The following is a 25,761-nucleotide window of genomic DNA, read 5'->3' as shown; positions in this document are numbered from 1 at the left end:
AAGTAATTATGGTTATATTTTTATAATGTCAATGTTTGTTCTTTTGATACATTTTCTCTATCATCTTAATGTATCATTTGAGTAATTATTACTGGATTTAAGGGATTTATACTTAAAACAATATAACATTATAACTCAGTGTTTTATCGTGCCTATTTTGAGAACTGTATTTCTTCTTTAAGAATGTTTAGTGGTCTCCAGAACAATAGAAGCAGCACTGGGACCTTATGTCTTGTTTCACTTTATTATTCAAAATCTCTTTCTAAGTACTTCAAGAGACAATAAGATTAAAAACATTTGGGCCAGTAATCGTGGTTGTTAATATCATATTTACTTTTTTGTGCTTTATTTCTTGAAACTGGTTTTATTTCAAATGATGTTAATCTAATTAAAATAGAAGATCAGGCAAATGATATTAATGAAGCATTCCATGTAAATAAATACTAGGTTGTAAATTCCAATAAAGCTGTCAAAGTCTATTGTAATAAAAACATACTTAAGAATATAACTATTTGTGGGGGCACCTGGGTGGCTCAGTTGGTTAAGCATCTTCCTTGGGCTCAGGTCATGATCTCAGGGTCCTGGGATCGAGCCCCACATCAGGTTCCCTGCTCAGCGGGGAGTCGGCTTCTCCCTCTCCCACTCCCCCTGCTTGTGTTCCCTCTCTCGCTGTCTCTCTCTCTGTCTAATAAATAAATAAAATCTTTAAAAAATAAAAAAAAATAAAAAAAGATATAACTATTTGAGTGAATACGAGTAGAAGTGGAACCAAAAACAATCACTCCGAATGATTTAATGTGAAAGGTTTTGTACTATAGCTAGTCTTCTTTCTCCCTTGCTCCTCAGTTTTATATAGAAAAATGTTATCAGCCCTTGACTTTATTTTTCTGACTGGTTAAAATTGAAAGCATTTATCACATTATCTTATAGTGTTACCAGTGAAAGATGACTTAAGATCTCAAGTTTCAACTGGACAGATATAATTTTTGACAGCCTGTCCTGGGTAGATGGGATTTTAGCCAAGGATAAGTTAGGATTATTTAAAAAGGAATCCCCACTTATGTCCTATAATGTGAAGGATAAAGAAGGCTCCTTTCTGGGGCGCGTGGGTGGCTCAGTTGGTTAAGCGACTGCCTTCTGCTCAGGTCATGATCCTGGAGTCCCTGGATCGAGTCCCTGGATCGAGTCCCACATCGGGCTCCCTGCTCAGCAGGGAGTCTGCTTTGCCCTCTGATCCTGTCCGCTCTCATGTGTTCTCTCTCTCTCATTCTCTCTCTCTCAAAGAAATAAATAAAATCTTAAAAAAAAAAAGAAGACTCCTTTCTTCTAGATCTCTGAAGTGTCCTGCATTCTCCCTTAACTAATCTTAGGCAGAAGTTCATCATGGATGAGGACTCTTGGGGATGTTGGGCTTTTCCTCATTCCCAATCTCCCCCAATCTTTCTTTTTTTTTTTTTTTTAAGATTATTTATTTATTTATTCGAGAGAGAGAGAGAGAGCGTGCATGAGTGGGGGGGAAGGGGCAGAGGGCAAGGAAGCAGCAGGGTCTCTGCTGAGCAGGGAGTGTGACACAGGACTTGATCCTAAGACCCCAAGATCATGATCTGAGCTGAAGGCAGACGCTTGACTGACTGAGCCATCCAGGTGCCCCTCCCCGCATCTTTCTTAAAGTGTCTCAAATGCTAGGTACAGGATAAAATGCTGACCAAGACATACGAGGCACCTACTCTTCAGCAGCTTACAGTTTTATCTCTCCATACCTTTTTTTTAGTAGTATAGGAAAATATGAATGAATAACTCACCATATTGCCCCCATTGTTTAGGTTGTCTTTCAAAACATGGTTTGTAAATTGGCTTGTTTGATACAGAGAAATATCTTTAAAGAGAAAATATTATAAATTTTTTTTTTAAGATTTTATTTATTTATTTGAGAGAGAGCGCGCGAGCGCACTAGAGGGGGTGGTAGGGGCAGAGGCAGAGGGAATGGTAGGGGCAGAGGGAGAGGGACAAGCAGACTCCCCACTGAGCAGGGACCCCCAAGCTGGTCTCCATCCCAGGACCCTGGGATCATGACCTGAGCCCAAGGCAGACGCTTAACCAACTGAGCCACCCAGGTGCCCCGAAAATATTATAAATTGTAATTACATTCCCAGATGATACCCATAATATAATATAGTTGAATTACAGAACTAACAATATTATGGTTTCCCATTGTTTTTGAAGATGTGAGTTTCAACTGTAAATCTAAAATTTAGAGCATCTATTTAGCTTTACAAGCAATTCCCATGACCAGGAGAATGTTCCCCCTCTTTTTTTTTTTCTTTCTGACTTCTGTGCCCCTAAACAACTGGGAGTGTTTCCATTTCTTCTCCCAGCTCATTGACAGTGAGAAGATATTCCTTACCTCCTGTGGTAGTGGTGCTGTCAATAGGAGAATAAGTGATTTCTGCAGCTATGACAGGAAGGAGATATGGGCTTATGGAAGTCAGGGAAATGGGTGAAGTAACTGCACCTGGAGACAGATATATGAAAGATCATTCTAGAGATGGAGAATCTGGGGCACCTAGAATAGGAAGGATGGGAGTTCAAGGGAGCTGAAATAGATTTGGGATGGTGTCAAATTGGCCTGAAAAGAGTGAGGTAGAGTAGAGTAAGTTGGAGAGTAGATGGTGGAACAGGGAACTGTAGGGGAATGTTTAACAAGAACTGCACAAAAGGGAGCTGGAATCTTGGCAGTTAGCCTAGTTAGGGCTTGAATCTCTCAGATGTGGCAGAGTTTCACGATTGACATTTGTAAGTCAGATTCTGCCTGTACACTGTTTCCTTTTATTGACACTTTTTTTTCATAACATCATTAGGAAATATTTGTCCATAGAGCACATGGATTGGTTTTAAAAATGTTACTTTTATGCACTTGATATTCTTTTATTAAATTTTCCTTTAAATTACATAATCTTTGGAATCTTTTCAAAGATAAATATTGTATCACTTAGCTAAAAACAGTGTAAAATAAATTCCGTTAAAAGAAAAAAACTATTAAATAAGAAAATATGCCAAATAAGCCTCTTTTAATCAAGGTAAAAAGAGAAGTTTCTAGCAATAATATGGTTAGTTTACATTAACCATCCATTTTTGCATGCTGTCTATTATTTCCATTAAAGCCCTCAGCATAGTAATCACATTTTTTAAATTAACATAATTTTTTTTTTTAAAGATTTTATTTATTTGACAGAGAGAAACACAGCGAAAGAGGGAACACAAGCAGGGGCAGTGGGAGAGGGAGAAGCAGGCTTCCCGCCAAGCAGAGAGCCTGAAGCGGGGCTCGATCCCAGGACCCTGGGATCATGACCTGAGCCGAAGGCAGACGCTTAACCGACTGAGCCACCCAGGCGCCTCAACACATAATCATATTTTTAAAAAATTTCTGGCCTGCTAATTCCAACATTCTTACCCTATCAGACTTTGGTTCTGATGCTTGTTTGGTTTCTTCAAATGTGTTTTTTGCCTTTGCTATGCCTTGTGACTTTCTGTTTAAAGGTGGACATGGTGTGTTGGGTGTACAGAACTGTAGTAAATAGGTGTTTAGTAATACAGTGGAAAGATGTGTGAAGTCAGATGGGAGGGTGGAGACATGTTGTAGGTCTTCGTCTTTTGGTGAGCCTGTGCCTCTGGACTATGAACGTCCCCAGTGCTTCTCGGGATGCTTGTCCCCTTAGCTGGTGCAGGATGCCTAGAGGAGGCTGGAGTTTATATTTCCCTTCCCCCACATGGAAGGAGGGCTAGAGCTGGCTGGAGTTGTGCATGTCATTTACTCCAGGTATGTTAGGCTCTGATGAAACTCCAGCAGTTTAGGCTCTAGCAAAATAGTTTCTCCTGAGAACAGGCCTTTTAAAGGAAAATAGGGGCACCTGGCTGGCTCAGTCAGTAGAGCATGCAACTCTTGATCTCGGGATTATAAATTTGAGCCCCACATTGGGTGTAGAGATTACTTAAAAGAAAAATGTTAAAAAAGAAAAGAAAAGAAAAATTGAATCCTCTAGTGTATTTAAAAATGGTTGTTTTTCCCCTTCCCTCCCATGCCAGAAGCATGAGGGGATTTTTCTCTGATATTCACTGTGAGAAACAGGTTGGGCTCACGGAAATAAAACTTTATGGTACCATAGAGTGGGAGCCCCTATGACCGGCTTCTCTGGAGTCTTTATCTCAGATTTGTCCACTCTGAGCCTCTAGCAATTTGTCAGTTACAGTTCAGGTTTTCCTACGCAGGCTTGGTTCCGAGTAGGTTCTTCCTCAGGGGCTTCTGCTCTGATCAGTAGTATTTTTCTCTATCTGCCTGTCTGTCTCTACAGTTTGGTGGGCAATAGTTTGGTCTGTGACCTCTCCTCTCTTACAGATCTAAGCAGAGTTGCTGATTTTTCACTTTGTTCAACCTGTTAAGATGGAGTGAAGACTTCTAAGTTTCTTACTTGCCAGAACAGAAACGAAAAGTTTGATAGGCAGCTTTTTATGCTTTGAGGGCACATTAATTTTATAAACAAATTACCTGCCTCTGTTACCAAAAGTGGAAAGTATTGGAATATTGGGGGAAAGGAGAGTAGACTTGAAAGGAAGAGTACTATACTGAGACTGAAATAAACTTGAGAAACAGAGGGAAAGTCATACTTTTTTATCCTATATTTCAATGACTGAGTGAACTTGAATAAATTTTGAAATCTTCCTGGGTGTAATTTTTGTCTTTGACTTATTGTGAGGATTAATCAGATGGACTTTTCTCCTTTCCTTTTCTTTCTTTCCCTTCTCTTTTTCCTTTTCCTTTCACCTCCTTCCCTCCCTTCCTGCCTTCTTTCCTTCCCTTCTTCCTTCTACTAACACCTACCAGATGCCAGAGACCTACTAGAGATGCAAAGATGACTAATAATATTTTTCCAGTCTCAAATTCTAAAAGAAAACCTAAATATAGTATTCTGTGGTAATTATTTATTTGCATAATTTATTTTTCCTTTTCTTTTCTTTTTCTTTTTTTTTTTTTTAGAGAGAGAGTGAAGAGAGGGAGCGGGGAAGAGCAGAGGGAGATGGAGAGAGAGAATCTTAAGCAAGCTCCATGCCCACTATGGAGCCTGATGTGGGGCTCGAACTCACAACTCTGAGATCATAACCTGAGCCAAAATCAAGAGTCGGACACTTAACTGACTGAGCCATGGGCCCCTATTTGCATAATTTCTATAACAAAGGTACAATGGTGTCAACAGAGAGAGGGGAAGGAAAATTTAGAGAGAAGATGGCGGTCAGGAAAGGTTTCACAGTTAAGATACATTGGATTAGACTTTTCAAGGAAGAGGAACCATTTTTCTGGTTTAATAGGAGGGGAGAAGCCCATGCAGTGGCATTGTGCAAAGACAGGTGGCTGTTAAGCAATGCTATCCATTCAGAGAGGTCTTCCATTTGACTTCCACATGGGTGTGCTAGGTTAGTTGGGATAGCAAATCTGGCCAGGCCATGTTTGCCATGTTTAGGTATCTGGCCTTTATCCTCAAGGTATGAGAATCCACTGATGATCAGGGAAGCAACTTTAAGAGAATGAATCCTTATCATCTTTTGATATCACTGTGGAGAGGAGTGAGGATAGGGGAAAGAAAGACCAGTTCAAATACTATTGCAGTAATCTGGGAAACTGGCAGGGAGGGCATTGCCAGAGAAGATAGATATGAGTCATAGACTTCAAGATCTAGAATATTTAGTGACTGATTGCATATCAGACAAAAGTAAGGAATTGAGGAATGACCATCAGATATTTGGTTTGGAGAGGTGAATGGATATATGTCATTAAAGAGGAAGAAGAGGGGCGCCTGGGTGGCTCAGTCAGTTAAGTGACTCGGCTCAGGTCATGATCTCAGGAGCCTGGGATCGAGTCCCGAATCGGGCTCCCTGCTCAGCGGGGAGTCTGCTTCTCCTTTTCCTTCTCCCTGCCACTCCCCCTACTTGTGCTCTCTCTCTCAAACAAATAAATAAAATCTTAAAAAAAAATTAAAGAGGAAGAAGAGAGAGGAATATGGCCTTTAAGTTGCCTGGGGGGAAGTCAGGTGGATATGCCCAGTAAACAGTTGAATAAATCCATCTGGAGCTTTCAGCAAATTCTGAATTGCAGATAGAGGTTTAGTAGTGCAAAGCATGGACTGTTTTCTATTGATTGGCCTACTCATTCTGAGGAAAACATGTAGAATGAGAAGAGGACCATGAAGTAAGCTTAGGAAATGTCAACAGTTTAAGGGTAGGTGGAGGAAAAAACTTGTAGGAAAAACAAAGCAAGAATTTAAGATATGGAGGAGAATGAGTAGAAAGTGATTTGATGTTTCAGGTCCAAAGGAGGAGTTATCACCAGAATCACATACACTAAAGAAGTACACCAAGACAAAGATTGTACAGTGACTACTTCTGACCTTGTAGTCTGACCCCAGAGCAGTTTGGGTCAAGTTGTGAGGAAGTCAGTATCATGGGAAGGCTGGACAGGAGGCCTGACTTGTCAGCATATGTACTGTTTAGAAATTGAGTAGGTTGTGCAAGACTGAAAACCCTAAATAATAATAAGATAAAATTTATTTTCTCTGAAATAAGTCTGAAGATTGAAACTCCAGGGCTGCAATGGCAGTTCCATGAAGTTGTCAGGGATCTATACCCCTTCTACCTCTTGACTCTGGTTTTTTGGTTGGCTTGGGCTGCTGTGACAAAGTACCATGGGCTGAGTAGCTTATGAAAAACAGAAGTTTATTTCACACAGTTTTGGAGACTCGAAGTCCAAGATCAGAGTGCCAGCCTGGTCTGGTTCTGATGAGGACCCTCTTTCACCTGGTAGATTGCCAACTTCTCTTTATATCCTCACACAATGGAAAGAAAGCTAGCTAGCTCTCTGGCCTCTTCTTATCAGGGCACTAATCCCATTTATGAAGACTCCACCCTCCTGACATACTTACCTCTCAAAGGCCCCACCTCTAGATACCATCACACTAGAAGTAGGGTTTCAACACATAAATTTGTTGGGGCGGGGGGGACACAAACATTCAGTGCATTGCATCTGGCATTCCTAAAGGGGTCGCATTCTCGTGACTCAAGATGGAGGCTGAGAGCCCTCATATTATCCTTACAGACTGAGAGCAGGGTAAGTGAACGTAGAAGAGTGTACCCCCTTGTATAAGTCTTCCAACTTCAATCTGTATCTCTTTGCCCAAATTTGAGGCAAGTGAACATACCCAGCTTCAAGGGAAATAGGGGAACATTATCTTTTAGCTGGGAAACCATAACATCCAACTAAAAATGTGGCTTCTTTCTACTCTGGTGAGAGACCTTGGAGGTGACTAACAGTCTCTGCTATAGAAGATGTTAAAATTCTTTGTGTGTGTATGTGTTTGGGGGAGGAGAAAGAAACTTCTTAGAGCTCTGTAAATTTGGTTAATCTGCTGTTTTGGCACTTTCATGGTATTTCTCTTGTACATTACTGTGGATAATCAGAAGGGAACTGTTTAAAGACAGGAAGAGATTATGCACTTGACAGTGTTTGGATCTGCAGACCATTCTGCTTTCAAACACATTTAGTTTTGCAGATATTTAGGGAAGCCAATTATGGAAGGCAGACCTTTGCTTAAATATTTTACTTACATTTTATAAATTATATTTTGATATGCCAAGAAAACACTGAGATGGCATAGTAATCTGATTTATCACCATGAACCTATTATAACACATTTTCTATTTAGCTGGCTTTGTAATTGTCAATATTAGTGTAATTTATCCCCTTCAACTGTTTTGGAATAAAAATTATGGTTTCTAATTATAGGGTGGATTAGGTTAAAAGGATTAAACTAATATAGGATATAGCAATTCTCTGCTCTTTGAAAAGCTAACATCTGGGGGAATTTGGAAGGAGTAAATGTGTTTAGAAATTGCCTATTCTTTTAGAGTCTTATGGTGATAGACCTCTTTCTTTTTATTGATTGGAACTCTGCTTGCCCTGATTTTACCCATCAAACCAACATACATGGAGTTAGTTGAATAATTTTTGACTGGTAGGGTTAGATTTTCCCCATAAGTATACTTTACATTTTTGATTTGGTAACTTTAGTGCATTGGTCCATATGAATCTATAGGAACTACACAGGCTTATATTGTGGAGAAACAAGAGTTTATCTTCTTAATGTTTATGTGTAGGAGCAGAGTGGTGGGAGTGGTGGTTGTGCTAGCAGTTACCTTAGGTTCAACTTGACAGGTGAGCTTCCACTTCTTTGTCCTTTATTTGGTCACAGAGTGATATTTCCTGGATATATAATTTCTTTGAGGAAGATATTGAATCATAGTTTGCTGTATTTTTCTAGATATAGTGTAGTGGTCTAAACTTTAAGAGTCACACATCCTAATCTCAACTCTTCTGCCAAATAGTTCAGTTGCTCTGGGCCATATAGTTAAAATAGGATTATATAATCTTGTACTTGGGAGCTACTTTAAAGGTCATCTGGTCCAAACTTCTGTTCAGTGAATAAAGCCTCATCAGTATCCCCATATTCAACCTGTGCTTTTACTGTTTGGACACTCACATTTCCCAATTCCAAAATGGTTCTTTCCCAACCTGTAACATTTTTGGAGAGCTCTAATGGTCACTTGGTGATACTGAGTTACAATTTGCCTTCCTCTCACTTTAACCATTGGTTTTAGCTCCACCCTCTGTGGCCATATGAAATTAGACCAATCCCTCTAATAGTTGACACCCTATTAAATATTTAGGCCTTTTCTTTTTGCAGGCTATGCATCCTGACACTTTCAGCCATTGTTCATGAGTTGTCTTTTTTTTTTCTTCCTTATCTTTCTAGGAATATTACCTCTCCTTTCTAGTTCTATACTTCATTAACACATTTAAAGATAAAATTAGCTCTTTTGGCAGGGCAGTCAGATATGATATTAATTCATAAACTTACAGTCAACTAAAACCTGTCTTTTTACATGGGCTGTTATTAAGTTATATTTGTCTATCCTGTACAAGTTTTTTGATTCAAGCACAGGATTTTATATTTATTTTTGTTAAACTAACCTTAATCAGATTTAGTGCAGTGTTTCAGAGTATCTATTCTTTTGGGACATAAATTCAGGAATCTAAATATATTCGTTATCTCCTAAATTTTATTTTCAGATATGCTGATTATGCTGTGATTGCTTATCTAAAATCAAGGAGTTAGTTTGATTTATTTCTATCTGGACTTAAGGAAGTCAGACTTCTTAGCTCACTTTCTTTTCATTGATTAGGCACCCATGTTTTGCTTATGTTTTTGAACATAAAATAAATTTCTGTATTCTAAAGCTTTTCATGGTAACTTAAATTTTAATTAGGAGATGCGATAGGGAATGGCTTCTAGATAAACATATTTTTCAATTACAGATGTATGTAATAAGGCTCATTTTAATATAAGCTAAAAATAAAAGAGAATTATGTAAAAAAATTCTTAATAAAATAAAATTACTGTAAGTTGCTACTAAATAATAAATTACTTTCATATGTGAAAGCATTTTATAAGCTATATAACACTATAAATATAAGTTGCTATTATTACTATATTATATTCCATAATACTAGAGTAGAATCTTTCTATTGTGTACTGGTATGTAGAAATCTTTCTCAATAACAGAATATCTTATGAAACCATTTTATTACTTTCAGGTACATAGAGAATTTTACTTTGACCACCAGTGTCGAATATAATATAATTCTTTCATGCTATTACCCTTTTCTTTAAAATCCCCTTTTCTTCCTGCTATCTCATTTCCCTTAATACCTAGATTAAGTGCCATTTCCTCTGTCAGTTGAAGCTCTTTTGTCAAGAGTCTCTTATAATGGCCTCTTCCTATTCTGGTTTCTTGATGTTTTGTATCTGGACAGCACCATATGCTACTTTATATTACCGATCTTATTTTTAATTATATGTTTCATCCCATTAACAAGTCTGAAAATTACCTTAGAGCAAAATTTGTATCTCCTAACACCTAGAATAATAATATGAGCTTACTAACTATTGATGGTGATCAGCATTTGTTTATTTGTGAAGTTTCTCAGAATGTTTGAAAATAGTTTATGTTTCTAACATTAGATATTTATATTTATTTTTATGTTACTAATTTGTTAAACTCTTTCTTGGTGTAAAGATACATTCTCTGAGCATCTGTCATTAGTGGGTCTTAAATTAATATTTCATTGGTTCTCAGTACTTTACACAAAATAGATGCTTAAGAGTTGCCTAAGAAAGAGGCGAATAAATGGTCTGAAAGACTGAATGCTGTGTCTTAAATATTTCAAACTAATGCTAGAAAATAGATTAAGATCTGGAAAAAAAAAACAAATATGTAGTTCTGATTATTTTATATGGAACTTTAAAAAACAAAAGCTCCAAAGAATTAAAAAAAATAATTACCATGCATTTATATGCACTGAAAATCAGAGGGAAAGAATTATCCTTTGTCTCTCCTGAGTTGCAGTTTTCTTTTGAGCACCTGCCCACTTCCTCCTGTAGTATTAAGAGTTCTGGGTCCTTGTGTCTGTAGCTCTAATCTTCTGAAGCATTTCTTTTCTGTTCTGCCTATACCTTAAGAAGTACAGATTAGAGACATTACTGGAATTTGTCATGAGAAAACTCTTCCAAAATTCCTCTAGGGAAAATGGAAAATGGATCATAAGCACTAGCCTCGCTTAATGGTGCATATTAATGTGGATGCTTTAAATATGACAATAATGAGGTAGGTCCAACTAAAGACATTACTAAATGCCAAATGTATTATAGGTAGATGGTCATAGGGATCTGGCTGGGGTTAAGGAAGTTGGAATAAGGGAAAACATTTTTAAAAAGGTACAAAAAGTAGTAGGGAATGTAGGGGCATCTGGGTGGCTCAGTCGGTTAAGTGTCTGCCTTTGGCCTTGGGTCGTGGACCCAGAGTCTCAGGATTGAGCCCCACATCGGCCTCCCTGCTCAACAGGGGGTCTGCTTCTCCCTCTGCCCCTCACCCCACTCGTGCTCGCTCTCTCTCTCAGGTAAATAAATAAAATCTTTTTTAAAAAAGTAGTAGGGAATGTAAAGTGAATGGGAAAAGAAAACAGATGTAAAGCACAATAGATCTAAATGCCAAAATGGCATATGCAAAGATTAGAAAAGAGAATTAATAGGAAGAATTAAGAAAAATAAGAGTGATAAAGCCAGGAAGAAATTCTGAATAAGTTATTTTTGGTGTTTAGTAGCCAGCAGGAAAACATTAGGCATCTTTTAAATATTTTCTCCTCATCTTAATTTCTTTGGATATATAATTTACATTATTTAGAAGGAAGATTTTCTTGGTTATAATATGTTGAAATCACATTATTAAACTATTACTGTTCATCTGTACTTGAGGAAAATATTCCATATAGATAATAATTTACAATAAGCTGGGGGAAGGAGCTATGAGCTCATGACAAAGTTTTAAAATAATTTTTTCTTGATTATAGGAAATTTGCAAAATACAGAACAGTACAGAGAAGGAAGTTAGAAGCTCCATTACCCATCGCAATCACCTTAAAAAAATACTTTTTTTAAAAGACCGATTTTAGGTTCACAGCAAAATTGAGTAAAGGTACAAAGATTTCTCATATACACCTTGTACCCACTGGCCAAGTCATTCACCAACTTGAATGTTATCTTAATATCTCTGAGTTGATACCAAGTATGACTTTTTTTTTTTTTTTTGGTACTTATCTTTACTTAAAGCTACTTTATAGCCAAATCAATCTGGCTACACAATAATACTGTTACAAGCTTGGTTTGGGTTGTTAAAATTAGGGTTAAGTCTACTTTTACTCTAAGGCTAGTTTATTCTACCTCTGATGTGTGACCCGTGGTTCTCTACTGAGTGCGCTTGGTATTCATTGAGGTCTTTCTACTGTGAGTAGTTAGTGGTTTCTCAGCCCTATGTGAGCAATGTTCTTTGTCCAGCCTCATACCTATGCAAAAGGATTCCTATGCAGATTGTTGGAGCTTTTTTCCTGTGTAGCTCCCTCCTGTCTGATACTCTGCCCACAAATTCCAGCTGCCTTAATCCCGCTCAAATTTGATCATATAAGATACCCAGTTTTCTAGAAAGTTGCTTAAAGAAAGAGGGCAAGTTCGGTCCCACTTACTCCTCCATGGCATAAGTAGAAGTCTGGTGTCTTGTGTTAATTTTGATGTTAAAACATTGAAATAGAGGGGTGCCTAGGTGACTCAGTGGTTGAGCATCTGCCTTCTGCTCAGGTCATGATCCCAGGGTCCTGGGATTGAACCCCACATTGGGCTCCCTGCTCTGCGGGAAGCCTGCTTCTCCCTCTCCCACTCCCCTTGCTTGTGTTCCCTTTATCGCTGTGTCTCTATTTGACAGAGAGGAAGAGAGCATGATGCGGGACTTGATCCCAGGACCCTGGGATCATGACCTGAGCTGAAGGCAGAGGCTTAACGACTGAGCCATCCCGGCACCCCCAAAAATAAATAAAATCTTAAAAAACAAAAACAAAAACAGCAGAGTATGGGAAGACTTCCAAGTTAGTCAGCAAGGATTAAGAAGGATTAGTGTTCTGGGTGAATGTAAGGAAAATCTGCTCTCTGTAAGGATAACACAGACAGAAAGTAAAGACGTAAACTATGTATATCAAGATTCCATAAGCAAGTGGGAGCCTGGGTATAAAGTATGAAATCTTCCAGCTGGATTGAAATGGAGTAAGTACTATTATCAAGTAGAGTCAGTACTGTATTCCCAATGTAAATAGCTTAGATAGAAGATTGGATGGAAAATTTTACTATGAATTTTCTACAAGTAATTGTGCTTCTACAAACTGTCGATTAATTAATTTTTTATGAATTCTTATTTTTATGTCTTAGCCTTTTTTAGTTCCCCCAAATTGATAGTAGTCATTTTGATCCTCAACTTGCCTGTCTATATAAGGCAAGCGTTTCTGTTTCTAAGTATACCAAATCATTTAATTTCAAATCATATTCCCAAACATTACTTGTTCATCATAAATGACATCAATGAGACATTAGCAGAGTAACATATTTCTTATGCCCAGGTATCCATGTAATTGTTAAATCTTTCATTCCTGTACCTACCTTAACTGATGCAGTTATCCCTGCCCTAGAACACTTAGTATCTTTAGTATCTGTATATATATCAGGTATCTATTTCTTTAAAACTGATACTGAGAATATAAAAAAATAGACATTTTAGTGTGTTTAAAATAAAGACTGGGTTTTAGCATTATTGTGTGGTTGCATAGATAGCTTTTGACACTCTAAATCAGTTTTTTAGGTTCACTGTTAATGATGAAGAACTTTAAAAAGGTGATGTTAGAAACAGATTTCTAATTTTTTATACCTCCTTACACCAGGTTATAAGCTCTGTTGAAAATTTGATCAGGCTGATCTAGTGTCACTGCTAAACCACTTACAGTCTCATGAGCAGCCTCTCAGTAGCTGTCAAATGTTCTCTGCTACTTGTTAGCTAGCTGTGATCCAGCTAACTACTGGCATTTTATCACCTAGGAATCACATTTGGACATTGATACGTGTCATTGGTCAACACTGGAATTACACAGTGGCTCAGGAATAAGAGAGATCTCTTTCCTCAATCCAATGTGACTAGAAAAGACCAGTAGGAGAAATTAATCTACTTTAAGTTCTCTGTATCTAAGTCATCTTACTGACATTGGGATTTAAGCACAAAAGATGGGGACTAAATTTTGGATGTAGCATTTTGGATACATACAGCTCACCAGTGCTAAATGGCAACAGCTAGACCATTCTTTACAAAATACCCCTCTTGTAACTCTCTATCATCTTTCTATTGTTTATTCCCTAACCTTGATTTATTTTCTTTTAAAAGGAAGTGAAGAGGAGAGAAGAAAATCATTGTCTTTTAAGGATTAATTTTATTAAAAATAAACAAAACAAAAATCTACCACCCATGATTAAATAGACTAACATTTCTTTAAAACAATCTTTTTTATATATATAGGGATTGAATCAGTGTGACAGAATTGTTTTGCCAACGTTCATGTTGTCAAACTATAATATTTTATTGAGAGGGTGAATCTTAAGGATACTAAGAGGATGATAATGCTAAATTAGGTATCCAAGGGGGTATCTGACACTTCTCATTTGAATGCCTTGAATGGAAGAAACTAAAGGATCCTATAAGAGCCTTATGCATGGGGTAAGAGATTCATTCATTAAAAAATATGTATTGGAGGGGCACCTCACAGGCTCAGTTGGTGGAGCATGGGACTCTTGATCTTGGGGTTGTAAGTTCAAGCTCCTGGGTGTGGAGATTACTTAAGCATAAAATCTTAAAAAAAAAATACATATTGGATACTTAACCATTTTAGGTGCTGGAGCTAGAGATAAAACAGGTAAAGTACATTGTAGTAATGTAATTTCAAAACAAATTAGGAATAGCTTTTTTATTATCTAACCCTGTCATCCCTCCCCACCTTTGTACATACAGTGAATTAACCAAAAGAATTTTTTCTTCTTTTTTTCTTTTTTTTCAGGGCCTAATTGAAAGAATTTTAAAATTACAGATGGGGATCTATTAACTTGAAAGCTTTATGTTTACTTGAATCTTTTTTTTTCTTTTTCCTTGCTAAATGTAAGAAGATGGCAAAATGCTAATAATTAATTTTAATCACGAAGTTGGAATGGATGGATGTTTTCTCATATTGAATGGCAGCTTTCTCTTGCTTTTCACTTTCAACACTACATCTTATTGAAATATTTAAAGGATAGTGTGCAAAAGACAGTTTCTTAATAGGTAATAGACTTAAGTTTGAAAAGTAGATATAGGACATTATGGTCAGGCTGACAGACATGGTCAGTTATTGGTAGTTGGATTTTTCATTGCATAGACACCTAATAATATTTCTACATAGTTCATAACTCTGTATCCCTTATAGGAATATTGTGAGGCATAATAAAATGTTATCCACACATTACGAAAAAATGGCACACATTATAGTATATATTCCTGGAAAGTTTTATAAATATTTATAAATAAAGAATTGTATGTTATAACTAGCACATGTAATGTAAAAGTAACTTGATAAATCCTGTTCACAAGATAAAAACATCTTTTCTGTAGTATCAACAGTCATATCCACTTTAACTGTTCTCTAAATTCAGATTTTAAAAAATCAGACCTTTTCTATTAGCCGACTTTTGTGAAATGATTTTTTTAAATAATGATACATTATACACACATACATAGATAATTTATATATGTACATATACATATATGTAGAAAGAGTTAGAAATTAGCACTGAACTATAGAAAATATTCACTTTTTATTTATGTGTAGCTTGGAAAACTTGTTTGCAAATTAACAATCCTATTTTAGAAACCTTTTTAGTATCTTGCCCATGTTCCTTTTTTTTCCTACCATTTCCTTTGGAGGAAGAGATTTAATCTCAAATAAGATAGCTAGATTATAGAAAGAATTGAGTGCAGTAAGGTCTTTACCCCTTTCTCCGACTGCAAAGTCCTTCATTTATAAGGATGGTTGAGAATTTGCTATAATTAGACTTTTGAGTGACAGTACCTGTTGTATATGCCTTTTTAGTTATATACTAAGTTGTCCGAGAACTGTTAGTGATAGGCATGTAATAGAGTTTGTTCATGTGAATGGTAAAAATCTGTTTCTTTGTTAGATTTTGTAATTTTCACAAGCTAAATTTGAAGTAATTTTATTTGGTCATGTGGTAATGACATTTTCACAGATTTTAAAGTTCAGTAGTTAAGCAGAGAGGAGTCATTTAAGTGCTTATTGAATAGATTTATAACTAAATTCTGAATTATATTTTCAAACATGAAATTAACTAATGCAAAAATATTTCACTGTAACTCCAGACAGTTTATTTATTATTTATTCTTTGATTGTTCTACATAATCTTTGGTTAAAAATTTTTGTGCATTAAGCTTTTCTGCATTTAGGATAATTTCTTTTTTTCTTTTTCTTTTTTTTTTAAAGATTTTATTTATTTATTTGAGACAGAGAGAATGAGAGAGACGGAGAGCACATGAGAGGGGGGAGGGTCAGAGGGAGAAGCAGACTCCCCGCCGAGCAGGGAGCCCGATGCGGGACTCGATCCCAGGACTCCAGGATCATGACCTGAGCCGAAGGCAGTTGCTTATGGAATTATTGGGTCAAAGTGTGTAAACTTTTTTTTTTCTTTTTACAAATTCTTGATGTATACTTAATGCCAAATTGGTTTTGAAACAGTGATACCAGTTTACTGTCATCAGCAGTAGGAGTATCCATTCCCTCACATATTACGTGTTTAAGTAAGAATTTAAATCCCATTGTTGCTTTAATATATATTTCTTTGATTCACAGTGATGTTTAACATTCTCTAGATTTTAAAATTAGTAGTGATTGGGGTGCTTTGGGTGGCTCAGTCAGTTGAGCATCTGCCTTTAGCTCAGTTATGATCTCGGGGTCCTGGGATTGAGCCCTGAGTCTGCAGCAGAGAGCCCGTGCTTCTCCCTCTCCCTCTGCCCCTCCCCCATGCTGTATGCACAAGCGCGCACTCTCTCGCTCTGTCAAATAAATACATACAATCTTTAAAAAAATTTTAATTATCTGAAACAAATAATGCAATATATGTTAAGAAAAAAAAAGAAGAAGGTAGCGGGAGGGGAAGAATGAAGCGGGGGAAATCGGAGGGGTAGACGAACCATGAGAGACGATGGACTCTGAAAAACAAACGGAGGGTTCTAGAGCGGAGGGGGGTGGGAGGATGGGTTAGCCTGGTGATGGGTATTAAAGAGGGCACGTTCTGCATGGAGCACTGGGTGTTATGCACAAACAATGAATCATGGAACACTTCATCTAAAACTAATGATGTATGGGGATTAACATAAGAATTAAATAAATAAATAAATAAATAAATAAATAAATAAATAAATAAATAAATAAATAAATGAAGGAAAATGTTTAAAAAAATTTTTTTAATTAAAAGTATCTAAATCGGCCCCCCCCCCAAAACCCTTGACCAAAATTAAGTCAAACAACAAACTGGGAAAAAAATGTTTCAGAAAATATTATCAGAGGTTTCGTATTTTTATCTAGCCGAATATCTTAGAGTATTGTGTGGTATGAGTGGCACAAAGTTTAAAACTTTTGCTGCAGACAAAATTGAACAAAATTAATGCTTCCAGGCAGCCAAGATCTATGCTGTAGAAAGAGTAGCAGGGACCACTGCATGGGTGAACAATTAACTCTACTGCCATGACAATTCCATAATGATTGTTAATTAGAGGACAATGCTATAAGGAAAGTTGCCCTCAGGTCTTCTGAAGGAGGTATGGGGATGTTTGCTTCCAGTCTTAAGTAGGCCTTAAGATTTTAAGGCTTTGTTTGGGTTTTCTTTTCCTGTCTGTCTGTTACCAGTTAGTCTTCATCTGTTACTTCTTCTTATTGTTATTAATGTTTCTACCATTAGCTATAACTCATGTTTCCTTCTACCCTGTTTCTGTGGACAGTATGTATACATATACATATGTATATGTATATGTATATAAATTCTTACTGCATGATTCTCTATTTTTTTATGTATTTGGATCACATTATTATCCATTAGGTTAAACAGCCACTCTAATTTATCAAAAGTAGTTAAGTTTTTTAAAGATTCTGAAAAGGAAAAAAGAAAATGTTAATTTGAGAGTATACACAGTTTAAATATTTGTATATTCAATATTTATTTTTTTAAATTTCTACTGTTCAGTAGAAATTGAATCCAAATAAAATGTTGTCTTATGTTTGGTGATCTCATGCCACAGGGCAAGGGACCATGCCATGATTTACCTACATGGGTGGATAAGTGTCACTCCCCACTCCCCTGGAATCATCTGTGTTCAAATGGTATCTTTTACTGCAGGGCTTTTTCCCCAGAACCTTCTGGAGATTCTTATTTCTGGTGGCCCTGATGCCTCTACTATGGGGAGCTGATGGGAAATATACAGTACCTGTATCTGAAGCTAGAGCAAATGTTCCTGCTATTGCTGTGGTTCTGAATGGTCTGCTAAGAGCAGGAGGGGGATAGAAAGAACTGGCAAATGTGGGAGAGAATGTGAGTCCAGCACATGACTGGTAATATGTTACTGGATGTGAGAGAGTTAGTTGAAATTATAACAATCATTGTACTCTAATTCTTTCAACAATATTACAAGAAAAATATTCTTTCCATTTTGCAAATGAGGATATGACTCAAATTCTGTTTCATTCAAGGTGAGCACAGGTACTATATATAAACAGATGGAGAAGATGAGTTTAACTTTGGATGTGATCAATTTAAAAGAGAAGTATCTTGTTAGGAACTTCAAACAGTAATTTAGAGAAGCAGGTTTGGAGCTTGGTAGAGACAATAGGGCTACAGAGATAGGTTTGGAAAATCTGCACTGAGATGGTAGTTAAAATACTGGAGATTTGCTGGTGATGAATTATGGAGTCATCATGGCAGTAGAGTTAATTGTTCACCCATGCAGTGGTCCCTGCCACTCTTTCTACAGCATAGATCTTGGCTGCCTGCAAGCATTAATTTTGTTCAAGGGACAGAACTTGGACATAGAGGTGGCATTATGGATAGGTTTTTTTCAGCCCTGTCCCACTGTATCACCCTGTTGGTAATGACGTGCTGCTACAGCACAGATTCTAAAGGTGGGAGGATAGGCACACCACTTGGAGGATGCTTCAGAATTTTTTGTTATGTCATTTCCCCCATTGATTCTATGCCCCTTCCAATACATTTTTTATAATCACTGTCTTACACCCATAGAGAAAGAGTAGAGATTGTTGCTTTTAATGCCATTTATAAAGAGATATCCTTTTTGTTACCTGATTAACTGGAGGAAAACATAGTAGAAGTATATTAGCCCCTTAATATTACAAAGAAGAGATTATGAGGAAGTGATTTGCTTAACTTTAAGGAATGGTGTTCATTGCAAGGACACAGCAACAGTTGTGCTCTGGCCTTGACTGTTCTGGGGTCTGTTCTCTCACCCCCAAGGACCACCACGGTGTTTCTGCTTTACATTCTGCCTCTTGCTTCCTATATTTCCAAGTTTGGTGGAACATCCTATTGTTCACCCTTTGACTTAGGCCTGGGTTTCTTGTCTAGCCTCTGACACTGGTTTGGTGTCAGGCCTAAGATTTGACAAACTGCAAGGAGTTACTTGGGGTCAGGTTTCTTCTCAGGCAGTAGGGGGACACCATCCCTGGCAGGCAAATTTGAGGCTTCACAGTGTCTCCAGGAAAAATTCACAAATAATTCTCTTTTTTGAGGTGAGATTTGCCAACATGGTCAGTGAAATCATGTGACGGGGTTGGGAGTAGTTAGTGGAGGGACAGGTTGTGTGGGATATGTGTGTTGTGGTAAGAATCACCAGTAGGGCTTGTTTGTTTGAAACGATAGGAATATTCCAATTCTCTCATCTGTTATGTACTTTGGGGATGAACCACGCTTCCACAGGAGATACTGCTATCGAAAGAAGCATGTCATATCCCTCATGTGTGTTAGGGTAGAAAAAGGGTTGAGAAGCATGATCTAAGAACTGTCATTCAATTTGAAGAGGTTAGGAGATGTTTCTAATGACATACTTTTTATCTATGATTAATTTTAACAGATGTCTGTCTACTCTCTTGTGGTACTTAGTAACCACAGAGTAATTCTCATTTTAAGCATTTGGCGGTTTTGGAATGGGGAAAGAACTAAATGGACAGAGCAATTGAATTTGTACAGGCTTTCTCTTTTCATTACATGCATGATGTTTTTTCATGAAAACGAAGAAAATATTCATTTTTGCAAATGCTATCAATCTTTAACAATCAAAAATTCACTTGGCAAGAGAAATGGTATAGCTTTACAGAATTGTGGTTATTATTACATTGTTCTGTTTACTGTAAACCTGGCTTAATATTGGTAAATATAGTGTAGCAGAAACTGAACTGTTGTGAGCTATCTGGGCATCAGTCCAAGATATCATTAAAAATACTGCCTCAGACTAATTTGGGTTTATGAATAATATTTTGTTAACAGCTCAACTGAAATTGAGCCACATGGTGTAGCTTAAAATTCTGAATCCACAAGATAATGAGGGTAGTACAAGTGTATAGTGCATACTTAATATTCTGTATTTGAATGATAAATTTATATGGAATTTTGTGTTAACCTTTAAACTATAAGTACCCAAATGCTTAATATGATTTGATGCTTTTAAACTTTACTTAATGCTGTGGTTTGCTGAAAATTTGCATCCTTATAAGCTAATATATTACTGGTTTAACAATCAGACCTAAAGAGTAAGGAGAGGTTGCCTGAACAAATATTAAAATGAGCTTTTAACACCCATTTTGCCATACAGATGTGCAAACAGCTGGAGTTTATGTTAATGTTCACCAAAAAGATTGAAGGACATAAGAAGTTGTTAGAAAGGTCCAATTACTTAATTCATTTATTTTAATAATGAAAGATAATAACTATACCTTAAAATATGTTATGGAGATTATTAATATTGGGTTATAAATTATCAATTATGTTAGGTATAACAAAGGGAATGAGGTTATGATAAGTGACATGACCCAGGAAAAAAATCCCTATTTGGATGTTTCTTTTCAAGAAAAGATACATTTGCCTTTTTTCTTTGTGTGTTATTTAGTTTAAGTTCTTTCTGAACAGCCATGTATGAACTCTCATTGAAAAGATATGGGAAGAGTTGATTTTCTGTTACTGTTATTGTGTAAGATATTTTTGTAATGAAGGGTATGTGCATTATTTAAAGAATGAATGTTAAATACACCTCTTCTCAATAAATATTTTATTCATTTTCCAGGTTAGCACTCTACGTATATGAATATCTGCTCCATGTAGGAGCTCAGAAATCGGCCCAAACATTTTTATCAGAGGTATGTTTTATATATTTTACGTATTTTATTTTGATTTCTTATATAAGTGAATGAAAATATTCTATAACAATTATTTGAAAAACTATCATTACATATTATATAGTGAATGATTGGTTATCAAATGCATAATATAGTCTTTGTAGGTTATTTGTAAGCAGTTTTAGTGTCCCATTTTCATGCCAATAACCTTCTACTCAACTTTCTAGCCATTTCCCCCTGTAGAAATAGAAACTAATATTAGCCTTGGCAACCATAACCAGGTCTATGACTCACCAAAGTAGGTCTATTTGGTATTTGCTTAAAAGAAAAAAAAAGACAAATGCCACCATATCTTTAGTTTTAGCTGTACCTTATTTTGGCATTATTCATAATTTTGTAAAATAATGTTTTTTTAAAATTTTTATTTTGTATGGGTAATAGTGGATTGATGACTAAATTTCAGTTAGAAAACATTTTGATGATCTTATTTCAAGTTCTTGTATCTTTTCCTGCTTTTCTCCACATTTTTTAAAGTTTGAATTTAAGCCTTTTTACAATGGTACTTTCCCTCTTTTCTTCTTCAATTTATATAATGATGAGGATGAGGAGGATTTTATTGAGTTCTGTTATATGCCAGGCACATAATGTGCCAAGGTACTTTATATTATCTCTAATTCTTACAAGAAATTTGTAAGGCAGATTGTATTATTCCTGTTTTACTGATAAGAACAATAGGGCTCAGAGAATTTATATAACTGTCTCATGGTCATATAGCTTAGTGAGTTATGGAACTGGAATTCAAGCCTAGATCTATGTGTATTTGAAAGCTTCTGGTTTTCCCCCGTATCTGTGCTGTCCAGTATGGTAATCACTAGCTTTATATGGCCTTTTCAATGCTTGAAATATGACTGATCCAGTTGAAAAGTGCCAAAAGTATGAAGTACACACTGATTTTGAAGATTTAGTGTGAACAGAGGAACATAAAATATCAGTCATTTAAAAATTTTGATCACACATTGAAATAATATTTTGGATATATTGGGTAAAATAAAATTTATTACTAAAGTTAATTTTACCATTTTTTTCTTTTCTAATGTGGTTACTAGAAAATTTAAGGCTACATATGCAGCTCTCATTTGTGGCCGGTGTTTATAGTTTTATGAGACAAGTCCTGCTTGAAATAATATCTCCAGTCATCTCACTAGTTTGACCCCCAGCACATCAGGGACATCACTGGAAACCCCTTGACCAAAGTGCCCTCCCTGCTAGAGGTACAACCTTCTTGAGATTCACTTGCTCCAAAAACAAATGCAGAAGTAAACAAACACACATAGCCCCCCAGCCTTTTATCTAATTAATTAGTATTTGAGAACTGTTAGGGCCTATTTGCAAATAAGGAATTTGGGAGGTATGCTTAGAACATAGAAGTCAATTGTTTTATCATAGAATGAATATATACAGTGTAATAAAAGTTGGATTTTAAAGTATATTCAAATCAAAACAGAAATTTAGTGTATTTATAGCTCATTAAATCATTAATTAGAAGACTTTGTATTTCACCTTGCTACCCCACACTCACTATTGTTACAGGGCAATGATTGAGATTGCAAAAGGGATGCTCTTAATATTTGTATTCTTAATCACTGCCAACTTAGAAGGTATTTAAAAGAAACTAAAGCCAGCTATGAGATTTAAAATTTTTATTTTAATGCAGTTGAAAACTTGATGAAACTTGATGAAAGAATTTACTGTTCTCTTTCCTTAGATCAAGGAGCATTTTGAATTGACTCAAGTTTCTAAATCTTTGGGCGTTCCCATGACTATATATTCTTTTTTTAACCAACATTATAAGATGTCAGATGCAGTGACTCTTAAACTTCATGAAAAAGAAAAATGTTGCTAATGCATTTAAGGAAATTCAGCTGTTTTGACTTAAATGGATCATGTGGATTAAGCATAACTAGATTGAGATAACTAGGTACTATACTGATATACCCTGAATTGAATGGAAAATGGATATACAAAATTTCTAGGTCTATTTGGTAAAAATGAAATTATAATTTCAGAAGAGCACTTTTCTGACAAGTATTTACCATGATTTTATTTTCTCTGGTTTCATTTGGAATACAAAACTGAGGATTTCTCTGAATTATCGGTCTGGTTCAATTTCACAAGAAGAATCAATTAAGCTGAAAACAAACTATTGTTACCAAGAAGATAGAGTGTTTCTGGACTTTGGAGATGAGTGTATGTGATTCCCAGAACTATTCTTTACTTTGTAGCTTGCCAAACTCCAAGTGGCACTGTGAAAATACATTCTAATTACCTAAATAACCAATATAGCTTTTTCTGTATATAGGGAGTGGCTAGATTGATTGAGGTGTAAGTTTCCCAAAATGTAGAATAAGTTAGATCCATTTGGACTTAACAAAGGTAAACTTCCAAAATATTTTCAAGTAAAAGAAGCAAGCTGAAGTATGGCATTCACATGGAAACATTTGAACATAAAGGGACATAATACAATACTATATATTTTTGTGGGTACATATTTATGAGTGTGAAGTATAGTAAAAAGTCTGAAAGAATATACATGCCAGACTAGTTTCTGAGAGTAGGGATTTTAAAGGAATTAAAGGGGAATTTTATCCTTACTTTCATATATATATATATATATATATATATATATATGCAGAAATTATATCCTATTTGTACAGTTATTTAAAAATAAAAATAATAGAGGAGAAAATACAAAATTATCTCAATTTTAAAATGGAAGCCTAGAAGTAGATTTGTGACAGGCCATTGCTGAGTACTCCCTAGAGTTCTAAATAATTTCAGTTGGTTAAATTTCAGTACCTTTCTATATCTTCCTCTCACTGTGTCCACAAGAACTGGCTGCTTGTATTCGCCTACATATAGGCTATATATATATATATAATACCATAGGCTTCTGTCCCCTGGGCTTTACTCTGCCTTAAATCCTTCCCCACCTGAGTAGTTGGAGTTCGCTTTCTCAGGGCTCCACCTCTCTAAGCTGATAGTGCACTCTTACTGAAGACTTTTGCATACTGTGCCAGGAAGACTGGACTTTATCTTCTTGCAAAGAAGCTTTGCATGCTTTGGATGCTCTTTAAGTAAAAAAGAAACATTGTTGGTTTGTACTCTGGTGTCTGTGTGAATGCCAGTACTGCTTCCCCCCGCCCCCCAACTATGGTTAGTAAAGGAAGGAGAATGTAATCTTTTAGAGCTTTGTACCCTATTTAGCATTGCTTTCTCTCTTACTTTCACTTGGATCATATGGAAAATTTAAGGCTGCTTGTTGTAGAATGACTTCTTAAGTAGTTTAAGAAGTAAAGGACCATCTTATCTAAGTTCTTGTGAGTCTATCCCCAGATTTTTTACCTAATTCAGGACAGTTACATAAGGAACTTAAAGAAAAACTAGAAAGACTTGTTTATTTGGATTGGGTATTGTGATAAAAAGGAAATGATTAAAGTGTCACCAATCACTCAGATGTTCAATGTTCTTACCCTGGTTTAGAGTGAAGTAGAATACTTCTTCCCATTTTGTCATTCTCCCTCAGGATGAATGAGTGTATGGATGACTATGATGTTAATGAGCCCTTTTGAATCAGGATTTGCTATGCTGGGCCACCTTTCCTTAGAGTGGGTTTCTTTTATTGGTGAAGTTGTGAAGAGGTCAAATTGGAACTGTAGAAATCATCCGAGAAAGTAAGATGTATATCTCAGCAACCTAGTCTCTCACTGAGTTTGGCCTTTTTTCTTTTTCTTTTTTTTAAAGTAGGCTCCACTCAGCGGGGAGCCCAACATTGGTCTTAAATTCAGGACCCTGAGGTTAAAACCTGAGCTGAGATCAAGAGTCAGACACTTAACGGACTGAGCCACCCAGGCGTCCCATGGGTTTGGCCTTTCTGATAATGCCCTTGACCCGGGCTATCAGCAACTGAACTGCTCTTGATAGATTTTGTTATCTGCCAGAACAGAGCCCAGAACTATTAGCCCAGCTGTTTTTTTTTTTTTCCTTATTTAAAAGAGATAGCATTGAACTAATGATAGAAATCACATCTCTACACAGGTTATGTTGACTAAAGCTTTGTTATATCCGATTCATGATAGATTCTAAACCAGTACCTGAATCCCAAATATAGTTTTGACAACTTTAAATTTTCTTACCCCTAAAAGGACAAAATTGAACATTCTTTTTTTTATTTAAATTCAGTTAATTAACATATAGTGTATTATTCGTTTCAGAGATGGAGCTTAGTGATTCATCAGTCTTATAGAATACCCAGTGCTCATTATATCATGTGCCTTCCTTAATGTCCCTCAACCAGTTACTCCATCCCCCAAAATTGAACCTTCTTTAGAAATAGTCTCAATGTAGAGCTCTTCTTCAGCTTTATCTTTTATTATCTTTTTATCTATTATCTTTCAGTATTCAATATTACAAACAGAAAACTAAGAAATCTTTACAATTCTATATCAATTTTTGTTACTTTAAATTCATTAGAAACTATCCTTTTTCTGGTTATCTCATTTCATTATGCGAAGATAATTCCAACTCATTCCTGAAATTTTGCATGGTATTTGTCATACCTCAGAATGAGGCTTGGTGACCTTAACAAATAAAATTAAGAATTAGATTGTTGCAGATATCGAGATTTTTCTTCCTTCTTAAGGATTTTATGTTGTTTATATTAATAGCCCTTATTTGCCATAAATTAGCCTGTAAGTTAGCCAGAAATAGAAGCTTAAAAGCATCTAACAGATTGTTTCTTC

At 36.1% G+C, this 25,761-nt stretch overlaps 1 protein-coding gene across 8 annotated transcripts in view; it reads left to right on the top strand.

The window, feature by feature from the left end:
* The window catches only part of SSBP2 (single stranded DNA binding protein 2), a 288,797-nt gene that overhangs the window by 51,818 nt on the left and 211,218 nt on the right, over positions 1-25,761 (top strand). For all 8 annotated transcript variants that reach the window (XM_064596315.1, XM_064596316.1, XM_064596317.1 and 5 more), the window contains exon 2: positions 20,911-20,983. In XM_064596315.1, the coding sequence (XP_064452385.1) occupies positions 20,911-20,983 (73 nt within the window). The remainder of the gene's footprint in view (positions 1-20,910; positions 20,984-25,761) is intronic.

The sequence above is a fragment of the Mirounga angustirostris genome, unplaced genomic scaffold (genome assembly GCF_029215605.1).
Source record: "Mirounga angustirostris isolate CCGP_5_RB_7025 unplaced genomic scaffold, mMirAng1.0.hap1 SCAF_7, whole genome shotgun sequence".
NCBI classification, from domain to species: Eukaryota; Metazoa; Chordata; class Mammalia; order Carnivora; family Phocidae; genus Mirounga; species Mirounga angustirostris.
The sequence above is the reverse complement of the archived record's forward strand: the minus strand, read 5'-3'. Positions and strand labels throughout refer to the sequence as shown.